The 26,830-nt window shown below is 38.9% G+C and overlaps 1 protein-coding gene across 3 annotated transcripts in view; it reads right to left on the bottom strand.

Moving 5' to 3' along the window:
- The window catches only part of grid1a (glutamate receptor, ionotropic, delta 1a), a 273,940-nt gene extending 249,495 nt beyond the window's left edge, over positions 1–24,445 (bottom strand). For all 3 annotated transcript variants that reach the window (XM_063491391.1, XM_063491393.1, XM_063491392.1), the window contains exons 1-2: positions 24,052–24,445; positions 22,264–22,419 (exon numbers count right to left, since the gene is read on the bottom strand). In XM_063491391.1, coding sequence (XP_063347461.1) covers positions 22,264–22,419; positions 24,052–24,130 — 235 coding nt within the window. In that variant the 5' untranslated portion in view covers positions 24,131–24,445. The remainder of the gene's footprint in view (positions 1–22,263; positions 22,420–24,051) is intronic.
- Between the last annotated feature and the right edge of the window lie 2,385 nt (positions 24,446–26,830).

The following is a 26,830-nucleotide window of genomic DNA, read 5'->3' as shown; positions in this document are numbered from 1 at the left end:
GCCACCAGAAAACGAAGCACTGTCTCCTTTCTCTGTTCTTGGCACGATCATCAGTATTCATCAAGAAAGATGGAGAACTCTAAATTGGAGGTTGGGGCTTCAGTATGTTCCTAGCGCCATCTTGGCCTGTACATGTGGCAAGCAAAAAGAAAAACAAAAAAACCCAGAAGAAGCTGCCAGGCAACTAATCACCTATCCTGTTGTTGTAGGAAAAAGTCATCTTCCATTTTTGCCACAATTACCTAGTGTGATGGAAAGGTCACACTCATCAGGTTATATCTTGTCCTTTGTGATGAAGCATGTGGGGTAAATACCAAAGAGGTGACATCTCCATTGACTGACTGTGAATACTAGAGTGAGTAAGATGCTAAAATTGCTGCATTGTGCCAAACTGTGGGTGGGAAAAACTTTTTTTGGCATCAAAGCAAATTTTAATTGCCAGGTGTGAAACATGTAATGAGCTTGTCTATTGTTTTACATTGTAGGAAGGCACCTATGTGAGACACTAAATATATACACCAATAAATGGCAGCTGTTTCATCTTTTGGTACATGTAACTGGGTTTATATACATATATATATATATATATACATATATATATATATATATATATATATATATATATATATATATATATACAATATATAGTATGTATACAGATATGAATGAGTCATTCATTAGGTATTGTACAAGTAATTTAAATCACAGATAGCATAAACAAATAAACTCAGATGGGTAACTGGAAGAAAAACAAAAAAAAAATGTTTCTGCAGCCTCAAAGGTATCTAATTTATTACCATTATTATAACAGCTGATTTTTTTAAAGCACTAAATGAGCTAAATATAAAACTAATCCTAAATATGTGAAATATGTGAAAGACAGACTTCTCTGCCACTCTATATTTGAGCATAACAAATGTAACTGCAAACAATACTTCACACTTGAAAATGCCTTAATAACCTCTTGTGAAACCTCATAAACATATGCAGTCCCTACACTTCATAGTTCATCAGTTTATGTACACATCAGTTAACAGATGCTTTAATGCTACAGCAGTACATTAGTAAGCGACAACTATGGAATTTCATGAGTTGTTAATCATGTTAATCATGTCTGCAGTTAGTGGCACAAGCTAGAAAACTGAGCAGTAGTAGCAGCAAATGAGGATTCTGTTAAACTCCAAATGTTCGATAATGAGACAACATTTCTTCATGGAGAAGTTTAAAATGAAGTGCATGAATCACTTTAATGATTGACATTTTATTTGTTTATTTTATTTGTCTGTTTTATTGTTTTTCCATTATGGCATGCATGAGGTCTTATATGAATTAATGAATGCATTTTCAATTAGGAGGTCATGTACAAAAGCATGATAACTCCTGTATGCTTACTGTGAAGTACAATACATTTAAACTAGAGTTTTTAATGTTATATAAAGGCTAGATTCCATTTAACGTTAGCAAAATGTATAATAATTTCTAACCTCTCAAATGTATACAAATCAAAGATGAGACAAAAATAATCAAATCTTTTTGACCTCTCTAAAAGCAAATGTTTTATTTATTACTATTACCGTAATAGCATTACTTTAAAAGCACTTTGCCTCAGCAGAGTGCTACCCCGGGTGACTGTTTCAAGTGTCTTCTAGTGCCTGGCATGTACTGTATTCACTAATTCATGCTCGTGGATGGGTATAATCTTATCTGAATTACCCTATATGTAATAAAAGAGAACTTCAAAGCATCTTTATTAATTGTGTGGCTTGAACTCTGGACTCGAGCGATTTCTGCTGAGTGGATAGAAAGACATTCCTGCCTTTGATCATTGCAGCTTTTAGGGGAGGGAGGTGAGGTCATTTAGAAGCTGGATCCCTACGGGGAACTAAACGAGGGAATCATCAATTCAGACAGCATGACCAAATCTTTTTGCTCAAACACTGCTGATCAGACTTAATCACTGGATTGTTATGCTGTGAACCCATGAAGAGGTTTGGAATAAGCCCAGATCCGGATGAGAGTGAGCCAGCTCCAGGGACAAGATGAGCAGAACTTTGTTCCCTGTAGTTACTGACTTCTCTAGCGGCTCTGTGAACGGACACCTATACGCCTTAACTGCCTGTGTGTACAAATAGCAAGTGTGCAAATCTTTAGTGAGTCAGTGGTTGCCCTAAGGTTGCAGGAGTGAGCTCATGAGACAAAATCCTCCACACTGGAAGTGGCCTGGTGTGTAGATAGTAGAAATAAACTAAAACTAAATGTTGCTAAACTACATGTGTGTACTTGTTCATTGCATCAAACATAAAACACCAATGAATAGGAAATGTTTTTGTCAATAATTGTGCAATTCCCATCACATGTTAAAAGAAATGAATCTCCTCGATATTTTTATAGGCAAGGTTATGTCCCAAATGCTGACAATGGGTAGCCCTAATGTTCTAGTGGCTGCAGGAAAAGAATAGATTGAAATTAATTAGAAGTAAACAAATTTAAGCTAATGACACACAAAAACTTACAAAAATGTAGTCATCCTAAATCCAAAACAAAGTCAGGACTAAACTAAAACAGAAACCTAAAACTTGCTGAAAAATATATATAAAAGATAAAAAAAAAAAAAGAAAGCAGCTAGAAAGCTTTAGAATAAAAGGTTCAAAGACAATTTGGCAGTCCAAAAAAACAGTGTTTTGCAGCATAGCTGTAAGAGTAGCGAATCAAGCCAATTTCAAACCATTCAAATATTGAAATACATTAAAAAGAGGTTAAACCAGTATGATAAATGTAACTATTTAGGTAAATTGCTTACAACCTAAGAAAAAGCTTTGATATTATCTTAAAATATCTTCTTTATCTTTCAGTTATTACAGCTAAAGTTGACCAATCACCTCCAACTTGTTTTTGCTAACAGTCGCTAACAACCTGTTTTTGCTAACAGACTAGCTAAAGTGTATTGGCCTAGTATTACAGCTAATGTTTCTTTACAAATATAAAATCAGTCAGAAAAGAATAAAATAAATAGACCCAATCAGATGTTATAACTTGGGACTGAATACGTGTTCAGTCAAATCAATCCAGTATATTCCCATGTTAAAACAGGCTAAATCAGTTACCACAGATACGAGCAGAGTGTCTACAGCAGTGTTTCCCAACCTTTTTGAGCCAAGGCGCACATTGCACTTTAGAAAAATCACACAGTACACCACCGAACACAAATACTACTCATGCTCATGACAAACGCTACTCACGCTAGTGCCTTCATCTGGGTCAGAATTTTCTTCAGGACCCGGGTTAGAGTGACTACTTTTTCTTTTCAAATATTTATCTATTGCCATTACACCATGATTTGTCTCACATCATGTAATTTCTTCTTCGTCTTCTTCTGTTTTTGTAGTTCTTCTGTAGTTGTACTGCCTCTAGTGGAAGAGAATATAAATGCTCTGCCTGTAACTCAAGCCGATCACTTAGAGTACTAATCAGTAGTGGTGAGCAGATCGATCCAAATATCGATTGTATCAATACCAAGTCAACATCGGTATCGGATCGATGCTAGCCTGGTGAGATTGATTCTTTACTTTAAGTTCTGCTCTTGTTTGCAATGCTGTGCTTTCAGCAAAGACGAAACAGCCAGGTCGCCGGACTCGCCACTCCTTTGTCAGCGCGGAGCAGGCACACTTTGCTCCCGCCCCCTCTTGTGTTTAGATGTGACTTAGACGCTTTAGGGGATGTTAAGTTTACATATTTATATTTTCAGTTTTTGTTGAGAATTTTAATTGTAATTTTTGTATTATAGTTTCTCAGCAGTACTTGTTTGTTTTAATTTCTTTACTGGTTTGCGTGCACTATTTAAGATTTTTTTCTAAAAACAAATGAAATTAAATTTAAAAAAATTGATAACTGTAAACCACCACGGCAGACCCAATGGCATTTTCATGCTTCGCAACATCATTTATTCTTACAATAATCACACGGTTGCTGTAACAGTACATTCAACGGCTGCAGCTCTCCCGCTGCCAGCCGTACACATCACCACCAACAGCGACAACACAAGCAGAGCACAGGTTTTAAGCTGGCGAGGCGTGATTGTAGATGGCGTGCAGGTGAGTCCATCTCACCTGCAGCAGCATCGAAGACCACGCCCTGCCACAATAATAAAGCATTTTCTATGTAATTATAAACTTTGTCCTAATTATGTCCTGGGTTTTAACTATTTAATAATAAAAAAGGAAACATCACAAAAACACTTAAGGTCATGAAAATTAATTGAAATTTAGCAATTCAATGACACATCCACCTTATTTATTGAAAAGTATCAGTATCGGTATCGGCGATACTGGCCCGTATTTACTTGGTATTGGATCGATACCAAAATATGCAGTATAGCACACCACTATTAATCAGGTGGAACGAGATAATCTTCCACGGCACACCTGATCAGACACAGTGGTTGGGACACACTGATCTAAAGCTTACAGCTATAGCACAGACCTGTTTTCACACAGAATACATGTGACTAGTGCTGCGTTAACCCCCAGCAGTGGTGGGTCTAACAACTTTCCCAACTGAAATCCAACATTGTATTTGCAGTTTTTAGGAAAATATCTTGAATGTATTTTTGTTTCATTTTTTTCGTTAATTATATCATCAAGCTTAGAAAATCTTGTAACAGCCTTAGTCTGCAGGGTATACACATATGCTGATGTGAGTAATTAGGTGTGGCAAAAAAAAGTGTCAGGAAACAGAACAAAGGACAGAGTGGAACACGCTGATTAAATGAAAACCAAAACAGGGCATGACAGTAAAAGAGACTGAAACCCTGACAGCTTTATTGCTCTGAAATTCCATATAAGCATCAGTGCACTTCAAATTGATTCAGTGTTGTTATAAACTCAATACATACTGCATGTTATCATAGCACCAGGAAAAATGGGGATCATTCGCCATCATTAATTTGGACCACAGTAATTTGTGGAATGAGACTACGAAAAATAAAAGAATAATAAAAAGCAGTCCTTACAACAGGACTGCTTTTTTATTTTTATCAACCACTTCCATACCACCCCTGATTTCACTTAATCACAGTGACAGCAATCATTTTTTTTAAATAATTATTTCCCAGACTTAATTTTTGTGTAAACTAGTAGCATATTATGCATTTTAACATCTTGGTTAAAATCAAGGTTGATGGTAAAATTAGAAGACTAGCAGCTTGGAAGTTGTAAAGCTTTTCTCTCCCTCACTCAGCAGCAGGATAAACTCTATTCAAACTGCGCATACATTCAGAAATACGGCAAAAGGTTGACATTAAGAACCAATAAAACAAGCTGATGACTGTGTTGGATTAGAAAGGGTAAGAACAGCTGTGGCATGGCTTAGTTTAAAGGGACAGCAAAACCTGAATTGGCAGTGACAGCACTGAAAATTGAGGATTGAAAGGCATTACAGGACTATCGAGATTATTGATGATACATTCCAAGTACCTTTCCTATAGAGACCTTGCGCGCTTGTAGAGGAACACTTAATCAGAGATTTGCTCTCTTTAGCAAAATCCTAAAATCTACAAGCCTGTTCCTCACTGAGGAGATGACACTGAGCCTTTGGGAAAGCATATATACACACCACCTCACAAATGTATTAATGCTGTATTAAACACATTAATGAATGCCAACAGTGCCATGATCCTGATTTTACAAAAGTCGCTATCAAACACTAAGTTGGTGCCAGGAAGGGATTTTTAATCTAAAAATATAAATAAAATAAATAAAGCACAATAAAATCCTTTCCAAATGTTCCAAAGCCAGAAAGAGCAGCTTGTCCCAATGCGCTCTGTAGGTGAATCAAATAAAACAAAACAATGAACTACCACAGCCTGCCATGGGAATTACTGACATGGATAATGAATAATGGGTTTAGAAGAGAAAAGATTATTGGCTGTTATGTTAAGGTCAGCTCTAATCCTGGTTAAATGACTTCAATATCATTCCTATCAAACTCAGAACAGAATACCAGCATCAAAACCTATTTTACTGTAAGTACTTAATTCGTCTTACGAAACGAGAGAAATGAAACAGATGTGTGGTCTCGAGAGATATTTAAAACAAACTCTTCAAAATAAATGGAAAAGAAGGCCAATGCGAGCCAACCTTTGGTATATTGAAATGGAAAGACAGCACATAAACCCACACTAAAATGATACCATCACCAAAGATCCCTGGAGAACCCAGAATCCCAGCAGCCACAATCATACATCAACTTTAACTTTCAGGCTGATATATTTTCCTCTCCTTTGGGCTCAGAAGGGACTTTGGTCATTACTGCTGGCTCTCCTTCTTTTCCGAGACTCAGATTTAAAGTAAATATTCCTGATACGAGCTCTGTTTTATATACCACACTGAATAGGCTGGCCAGACACCAGCAAATCAAATGTGGGGTGAAGAGCATCTTTGGTTGGGATAATATGGAACACTTTGTTACTTCAAATTTCAATAACTGTGTTTTTTAAAAGAAAGGAAAATTATGATTAAAACATCACTTATATATATTTGATTTCAACTTGCCCAGCCTCCATGCCCAGTAAATACAATAACCATAAAAGGAAGATTCCATTTGTTCTTCTAGTTTAATGTGATAGTCCTCTTAAGCCACACAGGCCGAGAGACTGGTCTCCGACTCCCTGGCAATTTCTTGTCACAAGGGAAATGTATATTCTCCAACCATTTGGTGAGTAGTGGCTAAACTGTCACAAAGAGAGTGCTGCACAAAAAACCTCTTTGTGATTTCTTTGATCTCTAGCAGCCTGCAGTGGTCACCTGTCATTTGTATGAAAGATGCCATCTTATCTGCAAACACTTTCTCTTTCTCTGGGGTGTAGTAAAACTTGAAAAAGTTTGATGCAAAAACAGCAACAAAGAACATTTGTCTTCAAAGTAAAAGTTGTCCTTTACCACTGCGTCCAACAAATTTCAAAAGGGACAAATTCTGCTTTGAAGGCAAACAATCTTTCTACTTTGTGTTGCACTTTTTGCGGTTTCTGTACCACTTGGTGAGTACTTTGTTCGTATTTGAAGACAAGTCGGTTCCACCTGTCAACCAAAGTAATTGCAAGAAGGTTTTTGTTGCAGCACTTTACGCCTCTTTGTGACCATTGCCTCCACTGACCACTTGACAGAACACTCTTGGCTCTGGTGACCAGTGGTTCCCAGGGTGTCACTAAGCCTGGACGAAAGGGGCTTTAGCAGCTGATTTCAGAGCAACTGCCTTAAACCTCCAGCAACCACTCACTATCAGTTGGGGAATACACATTTCTCACTAGTGATCTCCAGTTTGCCACAAAATGACCAACCAGTCTCTAGATCTATGTGACTAAAATCTATACTATAAGAAGGTACTTCTGTTGGGTCCTGCTAAACTGTTGTTAACTGTTACTCTCTGTCATTTTTGAGTATCAGTAGGGATGCATCCATAGATTGAAACATCTGATTTTGAGCCACATTTCCCCACATGGGCTTTGTCACTTTGTTTCACATCTCCCCCAAGTATGATTTAAAAATGGACGAAAAAGGCAAAGGGAAAAAAAAAAAAAAAGCAAGTAAGAAAACTCTAAGAGCATCACCTTCTGCCAGTTTTACCCAGCTAAAACTAGTTTCAAGTCTTTATTGTTGCTCCACGTCCTTATCTTTGGGGTATTTTTCATCATATTCTGCCAAAATCTGTCTATGACTTTACGGTGACTCACTATTTTCCCATTGGGAGTGGCGTAGGCAGCAAAAGATGGTGACAGGTTAACCTACACTTGACCCATGATGACAGCCTTCCCTTCTTTCTTCACAGCCGTTGGATAAAAGCCACGACTTTAGAAAAGTGTCTGTCCTACAGCGTTAACTTTCAAAAACTTCAAACAATCAGACTGTGGGGCATTGCCTCAGTATGTGGGAATGGGTATGGATAAAAATGCTCTGCAGGCCACACATAAAGCACAATGCCTGGAAACCTTAACAGAGATTCACATTAGGGTTTTGTGAAAGGAGAGTGTCTAAATTGAAGGGACACTGCTCAGTATTTTGAGAGAACATTATTATTAAAAATAATGTTCCAAGTGTCTCCCACAAGACTGGTTTTATTATGTGATTATTGGGTTATTGAGGAAGAGAGAATCACTGCTTTCATGACAGATGCTTTCAATTCTACCTTCACGTTCCTCCTTGTGGATTTATTTTCATATGACTAATACCTCTGTTATCAAGTCTGTTGGTCTGATTTTCACTTATCAACAGGTGGACAGAGTGAAATTGTTTTCTCAAGTATGGAGCAGTTGCCATACCAACCAATGCATTGGATCAAGGCATTAGATTACACTGTCCAAAAGCAATCTGAAACAAAAAAGAAGCAAAGCCCATAACAACAATATAGAATAGTTTTATCTTGACATCTTGTTATGGGGTTTTTGATGGAATACAGTTCAACACATGCCAACGCAGAAACACGAGCCAGTTTGTTGCACATACACACCTACATGATTTATATGTCCACACACACACACACAGATACACACACATACAAACTAACAAGCAGTGAACTCTCCCCAGTCACATTGCGACAAAAAGCACACATACTGTTTGTGCTGGAATGAGCATGACTGCGGCCAAGACTTTCCATTTTTGTTCTGTTAAAAGAAGGCTTTGTTATGGCGGAGAGTGGGCATAGAGAGAATCAGTGAGGGACAACTATTCAATTGGGAGATGCCTCATTCTCCTGTTCTCTCTTCCTGGTTGCACAGACTGCCAGAGTGTTGCTAGGAGGAAGCTTCCACTGCCAGAAATGATGACATTGCCTTGATAGACATCTTCCTGCTGTCCAAGAAAAAAGGCAAAGATAGAGACATGGTCTGAAATGCTGCCACCTCCTCCTCCACCACTACCAATTTGCCTCTCTTTCTAGCCTCAAGGCAATCTGCTTCTCTTTTCTTCCCACTCATCTTTTCCATATTTTCATCGTGCCTCTAAGACATCTTTTTTCTGATTGTGATGCTGTTATTGTATTGGGCGGATGAGCCTCTACATACTCAGACTTTCTGTAATGCTCACCCTTTGGTTTGGTTTCTTGAAAAATGGAGCACTTTTAAGCATTTCATTCCATTTTTTCTGTTGTAATCTTGGACCCAGTGTTTGCTGCTGTGTCTGCAGTCAAAGCAGAGAAAAGTAAAGTCTAAGTGGCTCAAAATCACTTGCACAACCTTATTTTTGCCCAGGGTGTTTTGTTTTTGTTTGTTATTTTTTGTTCACCATTGTTCAATTTCTACCTGGATAGAGCCTCAGCCATCTTGTTACTCGGTGGGATAAATACAGCATCTTCTACAGTTTTTGCTTTTGTTTGTTTTTTTTTATCTGCCATAGTGAAAATGTTCTCAGATTCTTTTTCCTTATCTACACAAAAAATTACTGTATCTAAACAGATCTAATCAAAACATTTTCTGTGTTTTGAATTAAAGATATGCTCGAATCTGGTTGTTTGAAGGCTGATTTTATGCTGTTAAAAGAATTTAAGAAAAATACCATTTTGGCATTACTTTTCATGCAATTATACAATGGGCTGAGAGTTATTTTTTAATTCTTCTTTTTCCGCTTACTGAAAAGAGAAAGAGATCCTGAGGCACTAGGGTACTCTGTACTGACTGCACAGACAATTAAGACACTTTGAAGGTCCCATATATACATGAAATTTATATAATGGTTGATAAAATGAATTATGCATTTCCCTTATGTAAGAATATATGCATACACTTAAAATATTTAAACCCACTTATCATGTGTATCAACTCTAAATTCAACTATATATTCTCTACTCTCTTCTTAAACCTTGATTATACTCTGTTACAGACATGGACAGGTGCAGACAGGACGACTAGTCATTTCTGTTACACTTCTTTGAAGTATTCTTGAAGTCTGCTGCCTGGAGCGCATATGCACTTGGTGGATTGTAAAATATCCGTGGACGAGTCTGCACGGTTAAAAAAAAGTAATTGGCAGGCACGTGAATATCTACATGGAGCCTTGTGCTCACCATAGACAGTATTAAATATGGATGTAAGAAAAATGAACCAATGATTCCTTAAATTTACATTCTATCATTCGATGTTGTGTAAAGCGCTTTGAGTTCTTAGATAGAGTAGAAAAGCGCTATATAAGAACTAGTCCATTTGCCATTTATCTGAAGTCCACTAGGTGGTGATAGCTGTGGTTTCTGGTCCTGTAGAAGTCTATAGGAAAACATCTTTGTCTCTTGACATCTATAAATATTTTCCTGCTGAGTTTATAGGCTCAGTCACTCATTTTGGGTCATACTGAATAAGAAATGGTCTTTTGTAAATCTTGCTCCTACTATGTCTCAAAATGAAACATTATCTGTAGCATGAAACCGCAGTCTCATTGGCTAACAACATGTGACTGTCATGTGATTAGCCAATGAACATGTGGCTTCACAATCAGACCTGCCTCTCCTTGTCACATTTGTTTTTATTATGTCCTATTCTGAAGTTTCAAGAAATCTCGGACCAAGAAACCAGTGGGTGATGTTACAGTAGCTATACATTCATCTTTCATACTGTTTATGGGAAACATAATAGTAATAATAATAGACCTGATAGTCAGATAGGGACACAAAACTGAGAACAAAGCATTGTGTATTGCACGTTGGCTAAGCTTGTCAGTAGTGACTGGACATTCAGTCAGTAAATGTCATATGAAAAAAGCAGTAACAGCAAAACTTTACTATCAAAATCTGATTTTTTTTTCTTTCCCAAATGCTCCTGAAAGTATTTCAAAATAAAAGCTCGTGTTTGATGATGAGGGAGGTCTGGGCTTCCCTGCTAGGCTGCTGCCCCTGTGACCTCATTTCAGATAAGCAGAATAAAATTGCTGGATGATTTATAATTTTGTTACCTTAGATTTGAACTTTTATTGAAGTGGTTGATATGAATTTTCAAACAGCGTGCATCATTCATAATGCATGGCGTACTTTTCACTCCCGTCATTTCATTTTTCTGATGTTAATTTGTCATATTTTAATCATACTTGAATTTCTTTTGCAGTAACATCTTTTCATATCATATTTAACAACAGTTTATTTTAAGTGTTTTTCTTCTTTGCTGTCTGGAGTATGACGTGCAATGTTCATAAAGCATGATGTGAGGAGCCACACAGTTAAGAAGCACGAGTCATTATTGAAGAATGTGATAAATGGTTTAAAATGTCTTTGTTGTTGGTTTTTGACATTGTCCGTTAAACGGTTCTCACATTTAGCTTAATTTCTGAGTGTTTATTTTTTAGACTAGTTGGTTAGTCTAATTTTTTCCCCTTATTTAGTCGACTAAGAAATTACCTGCCAGGAACATTCCTAATTCATCCATATAAAAATCATACAGAGGGAGCTAGAAATGAGAGACTACTGCCAGCAAATACATTTGCAAGATAAAACCTGCTGCAGTTGAAGTAATTAAAGACCTCAGTTATTTACTATATTTACATTACGTTACACGAAGAAGAGGAATATCGGCAGTAAACGTTTATGCCACAAACCTTTTCAAACTTTTTCTTTTTCTTCTTCTATTTGTTTAGCATTGCCAAGTCAACAGTGAGAGCATCATCACAGTCCCATATCAATCATTAAAAAAAAAAAAAAAAAAACTTTAAAAATTGTAATTGAAAAACATGGGAGTGACTGGTTATAAAGAATTAAGCCTATAATCCCACTACACAGTGTATGACTTTATCTGCCAACTGTAAACTCAATCAGCTGGAACATCCAAGTCACATTCATAATAGGATTGACAGTCTTTAAGTGTGAGCCCAGCCAAGTGATATCTGTCATAGAGGCAATTTAAGCCATGCGGTCAATTATTTACAAGAGTTTCAGGACAAAATTGTAAAAAAAGTAGTTGGCCCACTGGTGGTGTGATTTTAAAATATATAGAAGAATAAAGGGTTTTATAAGGTGCTTAAAAGAGCTAAAATCTTGCCAAGAAGGCTTGCAATTTATTGATAAATGAGTGTACAAACACACAAAAAAACTGCTTTCTTTCCAAAGGCAAGGCATAGCGATTCATCTTATGGGTACCATAAAGATCGAATATCACGATAAACCATAATTGTGTTTTTTGTTTTTTTTTTAATATTAAATTTGTGTATAGATGCACAGCTTCCTTAAAGCTGTAAAATATCACCGGTTAAATATAAAGCTACCTTCCTTATGGACTCTCCATCCTTAGATTGTGTTACACATTTAGTTTGCGGACATAACACTCATGTTGTTCCCTAAAATCATTCAAACTCAGAGGAAAGGGCAGATAAAGTATTCCAGTTGCACCACAACTCTGTATGTCTACATGAAATTCCTAACCTTTGGGGCCTGTGTCTATTCGAGCACAGGACAAAGCTGAAGACTGTTTGGAGTTCAACCAGGAGCAGAGCTGTGGTGTAGTAGTTTAAAGCCACAAAAGAAAACACAAAAACAAATATTTTAAGATACAAAAGTCTGTGTGACAGGCAAAAGATACTCAAAAACACAATTATGTACGCAATAAATGCTATATCAGACACAGTATAATTATTTACACAGTTTAAATGTGCTTTTATCCTTGTGATTGACATGACAGTGGAAAAACTGTAGTTAGAAAATCCTTTAGCAACATAATGACTGTGTGTCTCAGACTGACATGATAATGCGAGATGATGAACCTTCTCTGTCTCGATCAAGTGAGAGAATGAATCATTCACATCGCCTTGGGTTTGAGGAGGCTTGAAGACACAAACAGCATATTAACACTGCTCTCTCCACCATCTTCTTCTCTCAGTACAGTTATCCTCATTAACCTTTGAAACCATCATGCAGGTGAAATTAAAAAAAAGTCAGAAACCTTTTTGAATGCTTGAAAACTCTTCTTCTATCCCGTGACCTCTAGTTCAATCTTTAAAAAAACAACAACAAGATGTTGTAAGAAGATGATACCTTTGTGAGAACACTTTACTTTCCCCAAAATGCAGTACCAATCAAAAATCTGGTTCAGTAGCAAAAATGGCCCCAGTAAGTGAAAAAGTAAGAAGAAAAGAAAAGGAGAAATTATCCTGTAATACTACTTCTTGAAGAACTTGCTTATCCTTTAAGAGAGATATTTACAGGACAAAAGCAGATACTGGTAATATCTCTTCAACGAGACACATACCTGCTTAAAGATTTGCAGCAAAATACATCAAATTGCTATACAAATTGCTTTATTGTATGGGAATATTTTAATTTTCTACTGTAAATGATTATAACAGTATACACACTGATCACACCATATTTTACACTGACACTGTCATTCTGCAAGAAACATATTAATACCGTCACTCATCTCTTTGAGACTAACTAAACTCTGATTAAGTACACAGTGACGTTTCACTGGTGTTGTTGCCTTTAAATGGGGCCTAACTAAGTATGTGTGTTCACATAGAAAACACCCTCGCATTTTGGCAAATTTATTATATAATAAATAAGGCAAATTGGTTAAGAACACAAACGCCTTTTTTTTTTTTTTTTTTTACAAAGCTCACTCCCATTGGTGAATTTTTATTATTCAATTTCAGCCTACCAGTGGTCTCCAATACATTAAAGCATTTATTTTTTTCAGAAATGCTTCATTTAAAATAGAAGGATCAAATGAAACACATGATTGTAACAAGAGAGCTTTTTTATATTTTACTGAGTATTTTAACCATGTTAACACTGTGCATTGAATTATGTCAGTCCCATATATTTGTACATATGTGAAAAACATAACTATGAAGTTGCGCCAAGACATCTGTTGGAGAGACGTTATCATTTGTTTGCTATTTCAGCAAGGGTGCTTTATGAATACCAACAAACAACGACGACCTCCTTATTCCTGCTTTTATATATGATGAGTGGGTCATGTTGGTGTGGCGTGGGTGTTTCTTTGGAAGGAGGCCTTCTACTTAGATGCGCTTTACACTGATATAATTAAAGAAAAAACAAGGGATTCAATAAACTCGGTGCTACAAGGTTTTACAAGCGTGTTCAAGCAATGATTAAAACCTAACAATGACATCTTGCTGTGATTACACCTACGGAAAACTGACGCTGGGTTTGCTGATGAATAGGGTAGTAAAACAGGAATTAGGCCTACACATCCCACGAGTGTTCCCTGAATAATTTGTCTGGATGTGATAATACCGCGGATTAGATAACATGTTGTATTGCTAACTGTTAACTTACTTGGTTAAAATAGGACATTATTTTACAATATCTGCTAATTGACTCTAATTATCAGCTGAGACAATGTGTAAGTAAGGAAACTAGAACTTAAGTGCTTTGTTGTGTTTTTGTGTCTCGCCATTCCAATTAGCCAGTATATTCATACATTAACAGCCTGCTCTCCACTGTGATGTATTAGATCAAATACTGCTAAAAGGAGAAAGCCATTGGGTAAGTACAGAATCAAGACAGCATCATAGTGAGTTCAAAAAAAGCAGAGTAATTATGCAAAAACTTGTGATGATTCACTGTAGAATATACTTCTCAGCCAAACTGAAGTATATTCATACCGGGATGCACATTTGACCCACTTTCAGTGGTGTCTGCATGTTTCGCCCTTTACACTCTTTTTAGGCTTTTACTCATGAGGTTTAAGCTGGGTTTTGATTTCACTCAGAGAGAGCTTACACACTAGCTTAGCCTCATCTTTGGATAAAATCCATGTTGCCTGGCCATGGTAGAGGACCCATGGCAATGTGAGAGAGATGGAGAGTCAGAGAAGACTGAGAAGGGATTCTTTTGACAGATGGTCCCACTTGGTAGTCATGTCTGTGGGCACTAATGCAAACAATGGCTCCCAAATACATTTTGGCATCTTTTCATCAATAAGGCTAGTGAGCCGAGTAGGCAGCTTCAAATGATTCTGCCCCTCTTGTCTTCCATACGCTCCAAGATTTTACATGCTCTGCTCCTTTTTTTCCCTGGATTTTCCCACTGCCTTCAGCCATCTCCAACACCCTGCTTTTACCCTCAATGTCACACTTGCTCACTATTTCACTCTACTTCACCCCTATATTCACCAAGACTTCCAGTCCAATTCCACCCACAACCAAACCCCATCGCTCTCCTCCCTCTGTCTGCAAAGAGTGTGACGTCAGAGATAGCCGCACAGCATTTCTTTGGACGACTTCTGTTTAGGCTCTAATAGGATTTACTCTGAGGCTGATTTTCTGCTCTTTGTCTTCCGTCCTGGAATGAAGTCTTCTTGCAGCCAATGGTGCAGGTGGTGGGTAGTAAATTATACACACTTCCCTCAGAGCTAGTCAGCATCACAAGTGAGTGAAAGGGGTAGCTGAAAGCTCCCATCACCAAACTGCTTTCATGAGCAACACTGCCTCTCACAAAACCACAGAATCACTTTCCAAACACATCCGCAAACCTACATCTAAAAACCCAACACAAACTCTCAAATATTACAGCATATTACCACACATATATTCATTCCAGCATGCACAAACAAACAAATCCTCTACCGGCATTTATACACCCACTCTTCCTCCCCCACCACCTCATCTCTTTGCCATCTCAGCACACTTTAGGCAGCTCAATAACGTCGAAGCATAACGGTGTGTGTACAAAGAGAAATGATGTTAGTAACATGTGGGACTCCGATGTATTACAACGGACGGAGGCCGAAGGCCTCATCAACATCAGTCTGATTGAACAGGACATCTCCTCTGGGCCACCCCCACCCCCTCCCCCCATTTCTCTGTGTATGAGTCTCATTCGGTCTCTCTCACTCTAACAGGTAGAGCAGTATTGATGGCCAATCCTCAGCGGTGGTTGGGGGCTGTTTGGGGTCGTAGCAAAGCACTAACATCTGTCACAGTGTTCTCTACAGCTCGTTATAAATCTGTCACGCCAAAGAAGGCAGGGACATGAATAAGACATGGGACTGAGAAACCGGTGGTGGGGAAAACATATGTTGTATGTTCATGTGCAAGTTATTACAGGCAGCTTGTTGGGTTATGCGTGGCATGTGCTCAGTTGTGTTCTGATAGATGCAGATCTTAACCAGCCCTCATAGATCAGATGCTCTTGTCATATTGCAAAAATCAATGCAGGTGTTAAATGTCTTTTAAACAACAATTACAGGAACCAGCAGGATAAATTTCGCCTGTCACTGCCTGACAGGGCAAAATGACAAAAGTAATATCCTCTGATGCCAAATTTAGTACACATGCTAGATCACTGGAGGAATAATCTGTCAAACATCTATCAAGATTTGTATGTACTTTGTGCAGTTAAAAAATGAATCCATTTTTTAAGTGGGCATTTCCTTCATATGGCTTTCAGGTACAAACAGCCATCATTCGACCCAAGCCATTAGTCAGGTTTTTACACAATGAACCCCCCAGAACATCCTCAGTCAAACATGCCAGTATGAAAAGCGATGAGAATACTTTGAAGTCAGCCCTCAGCTGTCTGCCAGTGTGGCAACATGGGGAGTGTGATGAATACACAAATGAACAAAGGCCCAACATGAATGCATGCCACTCTCTCTAATTAGAGCAATATTATAATTCTGACACAGACTAAACATAACTTCACAATTTACCTAAAAGCCAACAATAAAAATCTGCATTGCAATGCTCCCACTCTCTTTCTCAGTGTATTTACTTGTGAGACTTGTTTCCACACACCACAACCCTGTTTACCCAAATTAAAAGATTACTAAAATCCCTGGTCATGGTGACATTTAGCAGTGCTACAGATGATTTCTTTGAATACAGAACAGATGTGACATTTGAGCGTACTGACGCTTTTCCTGAAGTTAATCAGCAGATCAAGTCTTTTGACACCAAAGTCTAAACCACTTTTAAAGTCTTTAGAGTATTTTTTTTTTATAATTGGATACTTATAAATGTCTCTGAGCTACTTTCAGGAAGAGTCGGAGAACTAGTAAATGAGACATCTGTTGCAAATGTTGAGGCTACGTGACACAGAAGTAACCCACCACAAGAGAGCAGTTCTGGCCAGCTGTTCCTGTACAGCACAGAGGACAAAACCTGCAGTCCTACTAAGCAGATCCAGCATTTAACAGTCTTGACCTATCTGTGTCTCTTTCCTTCTGTACTCTGCTCTCTCGCTTCTTTTCTCTCTTCAGACAATGCTGACTTTGGCTATTCCAAAGAAAATGTTCAGGAATGTATGTTCTTTAGTGTGTCTTTCAGCCGACAGGCCCCAAAGAGCTTTCCCTATGGCTCCCATGCTGTTGTGAATGGCTTACGTGTAAAAGTGCAGGTGTGTTAAAATGCAGAAATGTACTGTCGGTTACATAACAGTTATAGCTGTAATATTACTAAAGTGTGACCTGTGCAACAAAGGAAGGAATATTTTACCTTTGAAATCTCTCAGAAGAGGTCAAATGAATTTCAAAGAGGCAAGCCGAGCGAGGAATACCTGTGAAACAGCTGTATTATAGATATTACAGCACTGAACACACTTCTCCATAAATAAAAAACTTTCCACTTGCATAGGCGTATTCATTATAGAAATCAACACATCTGAGCCCTATTTGTATCTTCTTTAATGATCAGTCCTCAGTTATACAAATTGCGCAGGATCTTATCATCCTTCGCTGAGCGATCAGAAGCTCAAATCACGCAGGATGCCACAAATTCAAGATAAAAAAAAATAAGGCAGATAATCCCTATGTGTTCATGTGTCACAGCATTTATTCACCCGGTACGTAATCTAAAAAAATATCTATTACACAGCTATGTAGCCAGCTAAATGTTATGATACATTTCACAGATAAATAATGTGCGAGCAGTGAAATGATCACATCAATAAACTCTGTAATATAGCACTGCAGGACTGCGAGGAGGAAGCAGGAAGTACATATGACCATTTTTTAGAAGTTTTTGAGGCCCTGTATATGGTGGATGGATTAAAAACAAATCAAAAAGTGACAATCAAATAAAAAGGAAACATTAGATAAACCCCTTCTGGTGATGGCATCCTCTCCCAGTGACAAACTGAATTCTGGTAAGTCTGTGTATTCAATATATACAACCTTATATGTGGAAAAGATCTGCATTACTTTAAGTGGCAGGATGTTAATTTTCTTTTTTGGGAACAATTTATTTTCAAATGAATATTTCATGCTACTGCACAATTTTTCCAAGTATCACCCAACAACCGCAGAAGCAGCTCTGCAAATGCAGATTAATCCTACCTGGCCTACATGGATGCTTTACATTTTGAAGGGAATAAACAACATGTATACACCTCTGTCACAGCATTAGTTAGTTTATTAAGTCACCTGCCAGCTTTTTACAGCCCACTGAAGTGCTTATGATAGATTAAAGTTACTGTTGGATAATTAACAGCGGCTGGTATAATGGCCTGATCATCGTCCCTCTGTGTAAAAACACATGAAAGCACAAACAAATGTGTTACCAAGATTTATGTAGCCTTTTTAAATTTACAGGGACAATAATAGCGAAAGGGCAGCATTATATCACGTTTACACAGCGAGTAATGAGTTGTCATAAATAGACACTCACAGGGAAGATATTGCATTATCAATGGCAACACTGAGGAACCATCATTTCAACTTTTGTCATTATGGACTGAGGAAAGGACAAAGAGAAAAAAAAACTTCTTTGAACTCTATTGGCTTACAGGAACATAAAGGACAAAGAATTAAATCCTCCTTGACGTTACCTTGGCAGGGGTTAGATGAAAATGGAGGGTCACTGGTGGTGTGGTGTGTGAAGAGGGCTCAGCGGGACAGAACACTCAACAAATTACTGAGGAGGAAACTATTTTCCTTAACTGTGTCCCATATTCTTTAAAGTGTAATGGAAATCTCTGTTGGGGACTTCACAAAATAGTGAAACAGCTCAAAAAAACTGATTTTGGCATTCAATACAATTTGAATGCCTGCTATGCAAAAACTGAAATGTATGTTTAGCTAATTAGTTTTGAAAAGTTTCAGTAGTCCCACACTGTTGTCCTGTTGGCATGCTTGCTAATCACATACTAGAACCTAAAGGATAAAGCTTTGCACACTCTATCATGAACCTTTCTTCTATGGCCACCAGCAGGTTAACATCTTTGAGTTTGTTGTCAAAATATTGTTTGCATGCTGGCATGCTTATCTCAAATTACCACAGTGCCCAAGTTCAGCCTCTCAGGGCTGCTAACATGGCTGTAGAATCTTAATGCAGCTTTGCTGTATTTTGACCACACACCTGCAGCAAAGTTGTATTATGATGGATGGCATTCTCGTTTTATGAGATGTTTATGTTATTTGCATATCGTCTAAATGCTCACCCAGCAACTATGGGGCTAAAAAAAGGAAAGAACTCCGCCTTACAGGCTGAGCTTTTCTTGAAATATGCATAGGTTCTAATTTGCATAATGACACAGCAGGGTGGCAAGTTTGCTGTCCCCTTGCTTTAACTTCCCCTGAATAAAAAGTAAGACAGAAAAAGATATAAAAGCTTTGTTTCCCATGTAAACTTATATGTCCAGAGAACAAGCTTCTATTTTATATTACAAGGGGAAATCTGGGTTGCAAATTTTAAGATGTGTGAAAAATCATATTCCTTTTCTCCTAACATTTGTCATGGAATTATTTATTTGTAATAATTCCATAACAAATGTGAGGAGAAATACTGTGCACATAAGAAATTCAGCATTGTAATATTTTGTACTATAAACCATGTCCTGCTTTATTATGTATTCTCTAGCCACTGTGACAAATTCACCTCAGCATGACTTATTCTCTCACAATTTAGGAAGAGAATTTTATATAATTATAATCTTAAGTGTCTTGTTTTTCTATTTAACACAAAGCTGATGGCAGATAAGCCCTACAGGTCTCATGGCGAGCATTGATGCTTGTGAGCTTCCACTCTCAGTGTAGAAATCACCCTGTTCATTCATTTCAGTTGTTCCAGCCTATAAATAGGACAGCATCTGCCAGTTGTGTGGTCAGGCAGTATATCCAGCCAGCCTTGAGCTGTCATCTTTAAACGATAAAAGCGTGGGAGGACTGAATAGTTGAGTGTTTCTGTTTGCATGGCGTTTGGTGACTTCCTCATTAATATATGTTCTAGCAGAGCAAGGACAAAGATAGCCAAATAAGGGCAAACGTGACACTAGAACTGCTTGTCTCGAGATGGCAAATTTTCCTTATCACCTCACTTTTGCTCTTCTTTAGCCCTCTCATGTTTATTCAGGTCTTGATCATGATTCTTTCTTCTCCCCCCCCCCCCCCCCCCCCCCCCCCCCACACACACACACACACACAGTCACTGGTACTCATGAACATTTTTATTTTTTTGCTCTTCGTCCCCCTCACTCTTAATCTTGCTCCCTTCTATCTTTTCTGTCACTGTATCCTGCACCTCTATAATCTCATCCTCATTCATCTCACTCACTCATGCTCCCATCCCTTCCCTGTTTATACCCACCTCTACTCTCCTCGCTCTACACCATGCTATGGCAAGGTCCTGACTGCCACTCACAGCAGGATGGCAGCGAACAAAAGAGCAAAGCAAAAGGTTAACTTATCCCAGTTGTCACTCAATGTTCACCGGCCTACTTTGTGCATAGTACAAGAATCTGAGGCCACACATTGATCCTGTCATCGACTGCACGTTATTCCCAACTCTCTCCAGAAACTGAATGCCCTCTAATCAACCACTTAAATAATTAGCGGGAGCCTGGCCATAAACAATAATTGAGCGTGCAAAATGATACCCAATCAAGGGTAAAGACAGGCAGTTTATTCAGAAGTGATAAACTGAATTATTTTCAATAAGAAATAACAAGCTTTTCAGTGAAGAAAAATGATTATCAAGAACTTTGTGTGTCTATGAGAGTTTATGTACACACTGTGTTGTGTTAAAATACTGTGATGGTCATTGTCAAAAGAAAGCACTGTTAAGGTAATTGATATGAGTTAAGCATGAACAAGTTTAGGTGTAAAGTTCCATCTTTGACTGAGTTACTACACTAATTAGACTGAAGCACAAGTGGTGAATGATTTGCTAGCCAGTCAGTTTAATTACTACATTTTTGCATCTCAAGCAACAACGACTGATAAATTAGCCAAGTGACATATGTCTGTAACACATTTTTCATCTTATCTCCGCAGCAGCAGCTGGAAAATGACGGTATACTTCTGGTATATGTAAAGAACTCAAATGACAGACTGCTTGAGTTAAGACTCATCTGGATTAAAGTTTGCTTTTGGAAATATAAAGTCGAATACTAGATATCTGTGACATTGTTAAGAGCCGCAGCTAAATGACACGGGATAATTATAGCAAAAGGCGAGACATAATATCATTTTTTTTGCCTGTCAGGGGCACTATGAATAGCAATGAGTCATCAAGGCCTTTGTGCAACTGGGGACAAAAGTAGGATCTCGTAACTAAGTGCAGGGGACATAAACAGCTTTTGAAGATCCCCAGGAACCCATTAAAGTCTTAATGATTCATTTCAGCAGAAGAATGTTTAATCGCCTTTTGCAGTCTGTTCAGCATCTGAGTGAGATAACCTTGGCTGAAATTATTTCATTATTAATTTGGTGTCTGATGTGTGGACATGTGTCCATTCTGGGCACCTACAATATGGGAAAGCCAAAAGAAGTAGACAAAACTGTATTGTTTGCCATTCAAAGAGGCATGCAAACCCAGAAATATTACTCTCTCGTCATTACATAACTCCCGGATTGGTAGGGAAACTTCATTTGATCGTCTTCACATGATTTTTATACACATATAACATCTTGTCCTGTTGTGCTCTTAACTCAATGCTTCCACCTAGCTTTTCAACCACAGAAGACACCTTGCTTTGGTACAGTGGCAGAGCGCTTTGCAGGTGGCGACGCACACACATACACACATACACGCCTACGCGCCGCACACACAGCTATTTCCCTCGCTCACAGATGCACATGAATCATCATCATTGCCTGCTCTACTAGCCATCGCTTCAATGTGTGAATGAACAACATTCTCTTGGGGCTTCAGCAGATCAGGACAGTCAAGATTACCACGCAGCAAACACCGGACTTCTTGCGTGATCATAGCTACTGAGCGGAGAAGATGACCCCCTTACTGACGTCCCACACGCTGCCCCAAGTAATAAGATTTAAAATAAAAATAAAAGCAGCGGCAATTTATTCCAAGGGCGGGAGGGGGGTGGTCGAGGGACGCTTACCTTCCTGCACTGCCTGGAAAGGGTTGTTAGGCTGGATAAGTTTCACAGAGTGGGTGATTTTCTCGCTCTGCAGAATGTCATCGCTCAGACTCAGGTCCGAGATGGCAAGTTGGAAAATCTGGTCATCTCTTACAGCGTTTTCTTCGAATATGGCACCTGTTGAGTAAAACAGTAAATTACTTGGAAGAGTAAGAGTAAGAAGTGTGTGTGTGTGTGTGTGTGTGTGGGGGGGGGGGGGGGGGGGGGAGCAGTAGTTATGTGTGCGCAAGTTAGATGTGGGAAGATAATGATGAACGAAATTTATTTTTGCTGTGGACCCAATGTATACAACATAGCTTTTATTGCCCACAGTCTGCCAAAGTGATAGACTGAACAGTGCTGTTTTTCTTTTTATATATCTTTACATTAAACGTATTTTCTCCTGAAGCTAAGCGTCTTCGCTGGTGAGATTTCAGCACCACGGAGAGCGACGTGGTCTCATCACAGACCACTGTAAAATCGGAAACACGCACTGCACTAGTTTTAGTCAAACTTAGAAAGTTAATATCCATCATGCCTAACAGATCCATGGCACCCTACCCACAGTAGGCCTTGTGTGGGAGGAATACTGAAGCTTAACTGCCCCCTCCTCCCCCCTCCTCCCCCACTGTTTAGCAAAATGGCATCAGCTGCTATTGGAAGAGCGCATACATCACGGAAAGGGGTTTCAGGGAAACGAAAAGAATAATTGGGGTACACTAACATTATGCGGACTATCAGCCAATATTATCTGGATGGAGTCCCACTGCTGTATTAAGCCAGTGACTGAGCACCTGCTGCTGCTTGCCAGACTGTTGCAGTAAACAGTGAACAGCAGCAGCAGCGGTGGCGGCGGCGTAGCACCGAGACGAGATTTGCTCACAGTGACACTGACGTTTTTATCTGAGATTACAGGGCTGCTCATTAATGAAAAGGGGGGCAAAATGAAGGTAATGGCTCAGTCCGTGTTGAAACGGAGGTTGCAGATATGTTTCAAAAGTGTCAAATCAAACCTAATGCGATGTTTAAGGGCACCAGATCGTTTGGATGCCGTGGTGAGTTTCAAGCATCTCCACATCTCTGCAGCTCTGGTTTGAAGTTGGAGTACAAAGAGGCACTATGTGTGTTGCATCTATAAAACGAAACTCCGCTGACATTCCCTCTATCTTTGTTTTTAAGATTGCAGTCACGTTCCGGGGAAAGTTGAGGCTTGTCGGGTACACACAAGAGGTAGCTTGGTCTAAAAAAAAGCCTCAGCGGTTTGTCGATTGCACATTAGTGTTTTTATCATTATTATTTCACAGCTTCACTGAAACAGGCCTTTCTGCTTACTGTAAATCGTTTTTGGGGTTTGTTTTTGGTTTTTTGGTTTTTGTTTTTTTGTACAGGACTGCGGTTCAAAGGCAGGCAGTGGTGTGGTTAAGATGTGAAGACAACATGAATGCAGCGATCTGTCGTCGAAAAGTGACAGAAATGTCTGTGCAAAATCGAATAAATACCAATAAATAATATGAACAAAACAGTTGTAGCAGTGAGGGTCGGGTGATTGGTCATTTACAAACACCAACTTTTCAACTCGCCGGAGAGTCAAAGTGTTTCTTAAACGCAGGATGAAGCTGAATACACTCTATTTATCCCGCCCTCTCACCAACATCTTGTGATCACGGCAGTATGAGCTGGCTGACCTTTATTCCCGCACCCCTTTACACTTGACCAACCCAAACATGTTTTGTTTTTTCTTTTGCTTTTTGTTTTTTGCCGGACGCTTACCGATATGTATGATTGAGTCCGCTTTGGCCGAATTGCATTGCAATATCCACAGGGGAAGGCAGATCAGCAGCAACTCCATCTCGGGATTTCAGTGAGGCGGCTCATCCAAGCTCTGCTTGACTGTCCTGTACTGTCCAAATGGAGCACCCAAAAGAAAAAAGAAAGAAAGGAAGATGATCAAAACCCAGAGCCAAACAGAACCGCGATCCTCCTCCTGATAGACCAGACCCGCGTAAACCCTACAGAAATGACCACAGTTTTTTTTCTCTCTCTCTCTCTCGCTCTCTCTCTCTTCCTCTCTTGCTCTCTTTTAAACCAACAAAAACAAGCCGACCGCAGGAAGGTGGGCTCAAAAAGACCAGAGCGAACCGACGGGGACTCGAGGTAAGCCTAAAAAGACAGGTAGCCCTGTGAGAGAGACCGGCGTTATCACTCTCGCCTCTCTCCCTGCGCTCCGGCGTCTAAAGCATGGCAAGTAGCAAAATATGCGGAGGAGGGACACCCCTCCAACAACACACAGAGAAAGGCTCACATACACACTCCGAGAGAAAAAAAAATCACTCTCTTCAGTCCTGTCTTAATCACGTGACTGCAGAGACTTCACGACTCGGGTGCTTTTTTCGACAAGCCGGGTAGAAATGAGTTGGACTAGCCGGAGAAAGACGCGTGGAGAGCCGATAATTAAACACACGACTGGAGGTTAAAACAGGCAAAGAAAAAAAATAATCCCTTGACAAGATATGCCTTACTTACAAAACAAAAAAGAAAGAAAAAAGAAAAGAAATAAAACAACGCGACAAAAGCAGACACCCAAAGTCAGCGTACATATTTGGCGGCGGTGTGAACAGTTTACTTTTGGAGAAGTTGGCGTTTTCGGGGAAAATGTGAGAGAACAGAACGACTGGGACACATTTTCACCATACTTCAGCGACGACGGAGCGCAGCTGATGTGCCAGAGAAAAGGATTTACACACTGTGATCCTCGGCGAGGGCTGATGGATGAGAGACAGACGTGACAGAAGCCACAACGCCTGTCTGAACCAAAGAACAGCTGGATGGAGTTGACGGAGGAGCATTCAGCACAGGAGCAAACAGAAAACAAACCTAACGTTTTCTTATAGCCTGGCTTGTTCGATTAATTGAATATTGCTTCTGCAGAATTGACTCTATGGGTGTGTTTTTATATATATATATATAGCCGAGGTCAAAGTGTTGGAGCGAATTTTTAGGACACGAATCACTCTAAAGGGTGGCAGTAATTTTTATTGGGTAGCCTTACACACATCAGTGAGCAATGCACGGCGTTTGCAGAGCTATAAAGAAGAAGAGGAACTCGTGGCAGAAGATTTCTAGATAGGCATAATCTTACAATTAAAGGATATTTCTCGTGGATGTAATAAAAACGGAAATATCTCTTAATTGTTTGGTTAAGTCTGTCAGAGGCGCAAAAAAACAAAGTTTCAGCACCACCAGCAGTGGACAGCTCCTTCACTGAACTGCACCGGACAGACAGACAAGTGAAGAGCAAACACTGCACATTTATATCTGTCTGTTTCTTTCCAGGATGCAAAATTCTTAGAAACAATATGTAATAAGGGAGTGGATGTTTTAAACACCCCGCAACCCTTCAGCTCACCTTTATACGTTCTTCACTTTAATTGCAGGCAAGGAGTGAATTCACATGCCTCCAAAGTTTTTTACTAAAATCACACACTACCCCTACTGGCCATATATAGATACTGCACCTGCTGTAGCGCAAAATATCTCAATCATTTCCTAACGATTTATGTCGCTTTTTATGAGTGATGGCCATATTTCACTGCTCTATCGCCATGTTATTAGGAAACAGGCTGGAGTGAACCCGAAAGGCTTTTTACTTCTCAGGGTAGTATAGATATTTATGCCTGAATATGTGATGAATGCTAGCCCACATATTAGTGACATATATCAGATTTTTCTTTCCCTTTTTTGTATATGAGCAGCTGCTTTGACAACAAGGGGAGGAACACACTGTAAGAATGAATTGTTGCTCTTTGATCCCAATTACAGTTTCCACAGCACAGTAGATCAATCTGGGCACATTTCAAGGGGATCAAATCTGAAAGATTAACCTTGAAATTTGTGCTTTAAGATGACAGGCATCCAAAAACACCATAAAAATTTCATCAGGTCCCAGCAGAGGAATGAATCTCTTAATTTCACTGATCTATGAAGCAATATGTTGCTGAGATTTCATCAATAAATTATTCATTTTAAATACTGGCTAAACTGCCATGTGACATATGTCTCAAAAAGGCTTCATTCATTGTGCATTCTTGTTTATTATGAGTGCTTGTGATGCAAATCTGCCCCTCTCTTTCATTCTCCTCTTCTGTTGGGGTGGGGGGTGAGGGGTGAGGGGGTGATACATGATGTGCAACTCGAGAAAAATCTGCATAAGAATAATCAGGATGTGTTCCATCTGACTGACACCAGTAAGGTGCAATGAAGCTGCTGCCCAATAGCATGTATATCTTTTATACGGATAAGATGATTAAAAAGAATAATTAACAAGTTCTTAATCAATCCTAAATCAAACAAGTTCTGGATATGAACCTTAAAAACATCCTGTGACTGTATTCTTCTGCACATGAAATGAATATCATATTAAGAAATTGTGTTGTGTCTGGTTTATAGGTAAATTGTCAAACAAGACAAGCCATTTGCTGGGGATATGTAAGTATAAGTGAGAGTACTGTTGTTACAGAGTGTTTTAGCTATTACCATTTAATGCAGATGT

The sequence above is a fragment of the Pelmatolapia mariae genome, linkage group LG13 (assembly GCF_036321145.2).
Source record: "Pelmatolapia mariae isolate MD_Pm_ZW linkage group LG13, Pm_UMD_F_2, whole genome shotgun sequence".
NCBI lineage: Eukaryota > Metazoa > Chordata > Actinopteri > Cichliformes > Cichlidae > Pelmatolapia > Pelmatolapia mariae.
Note: the sequence above shows the minus strand (reverse complement) of the source record. Positions and strands in the feature narration are given on the sequence as shown.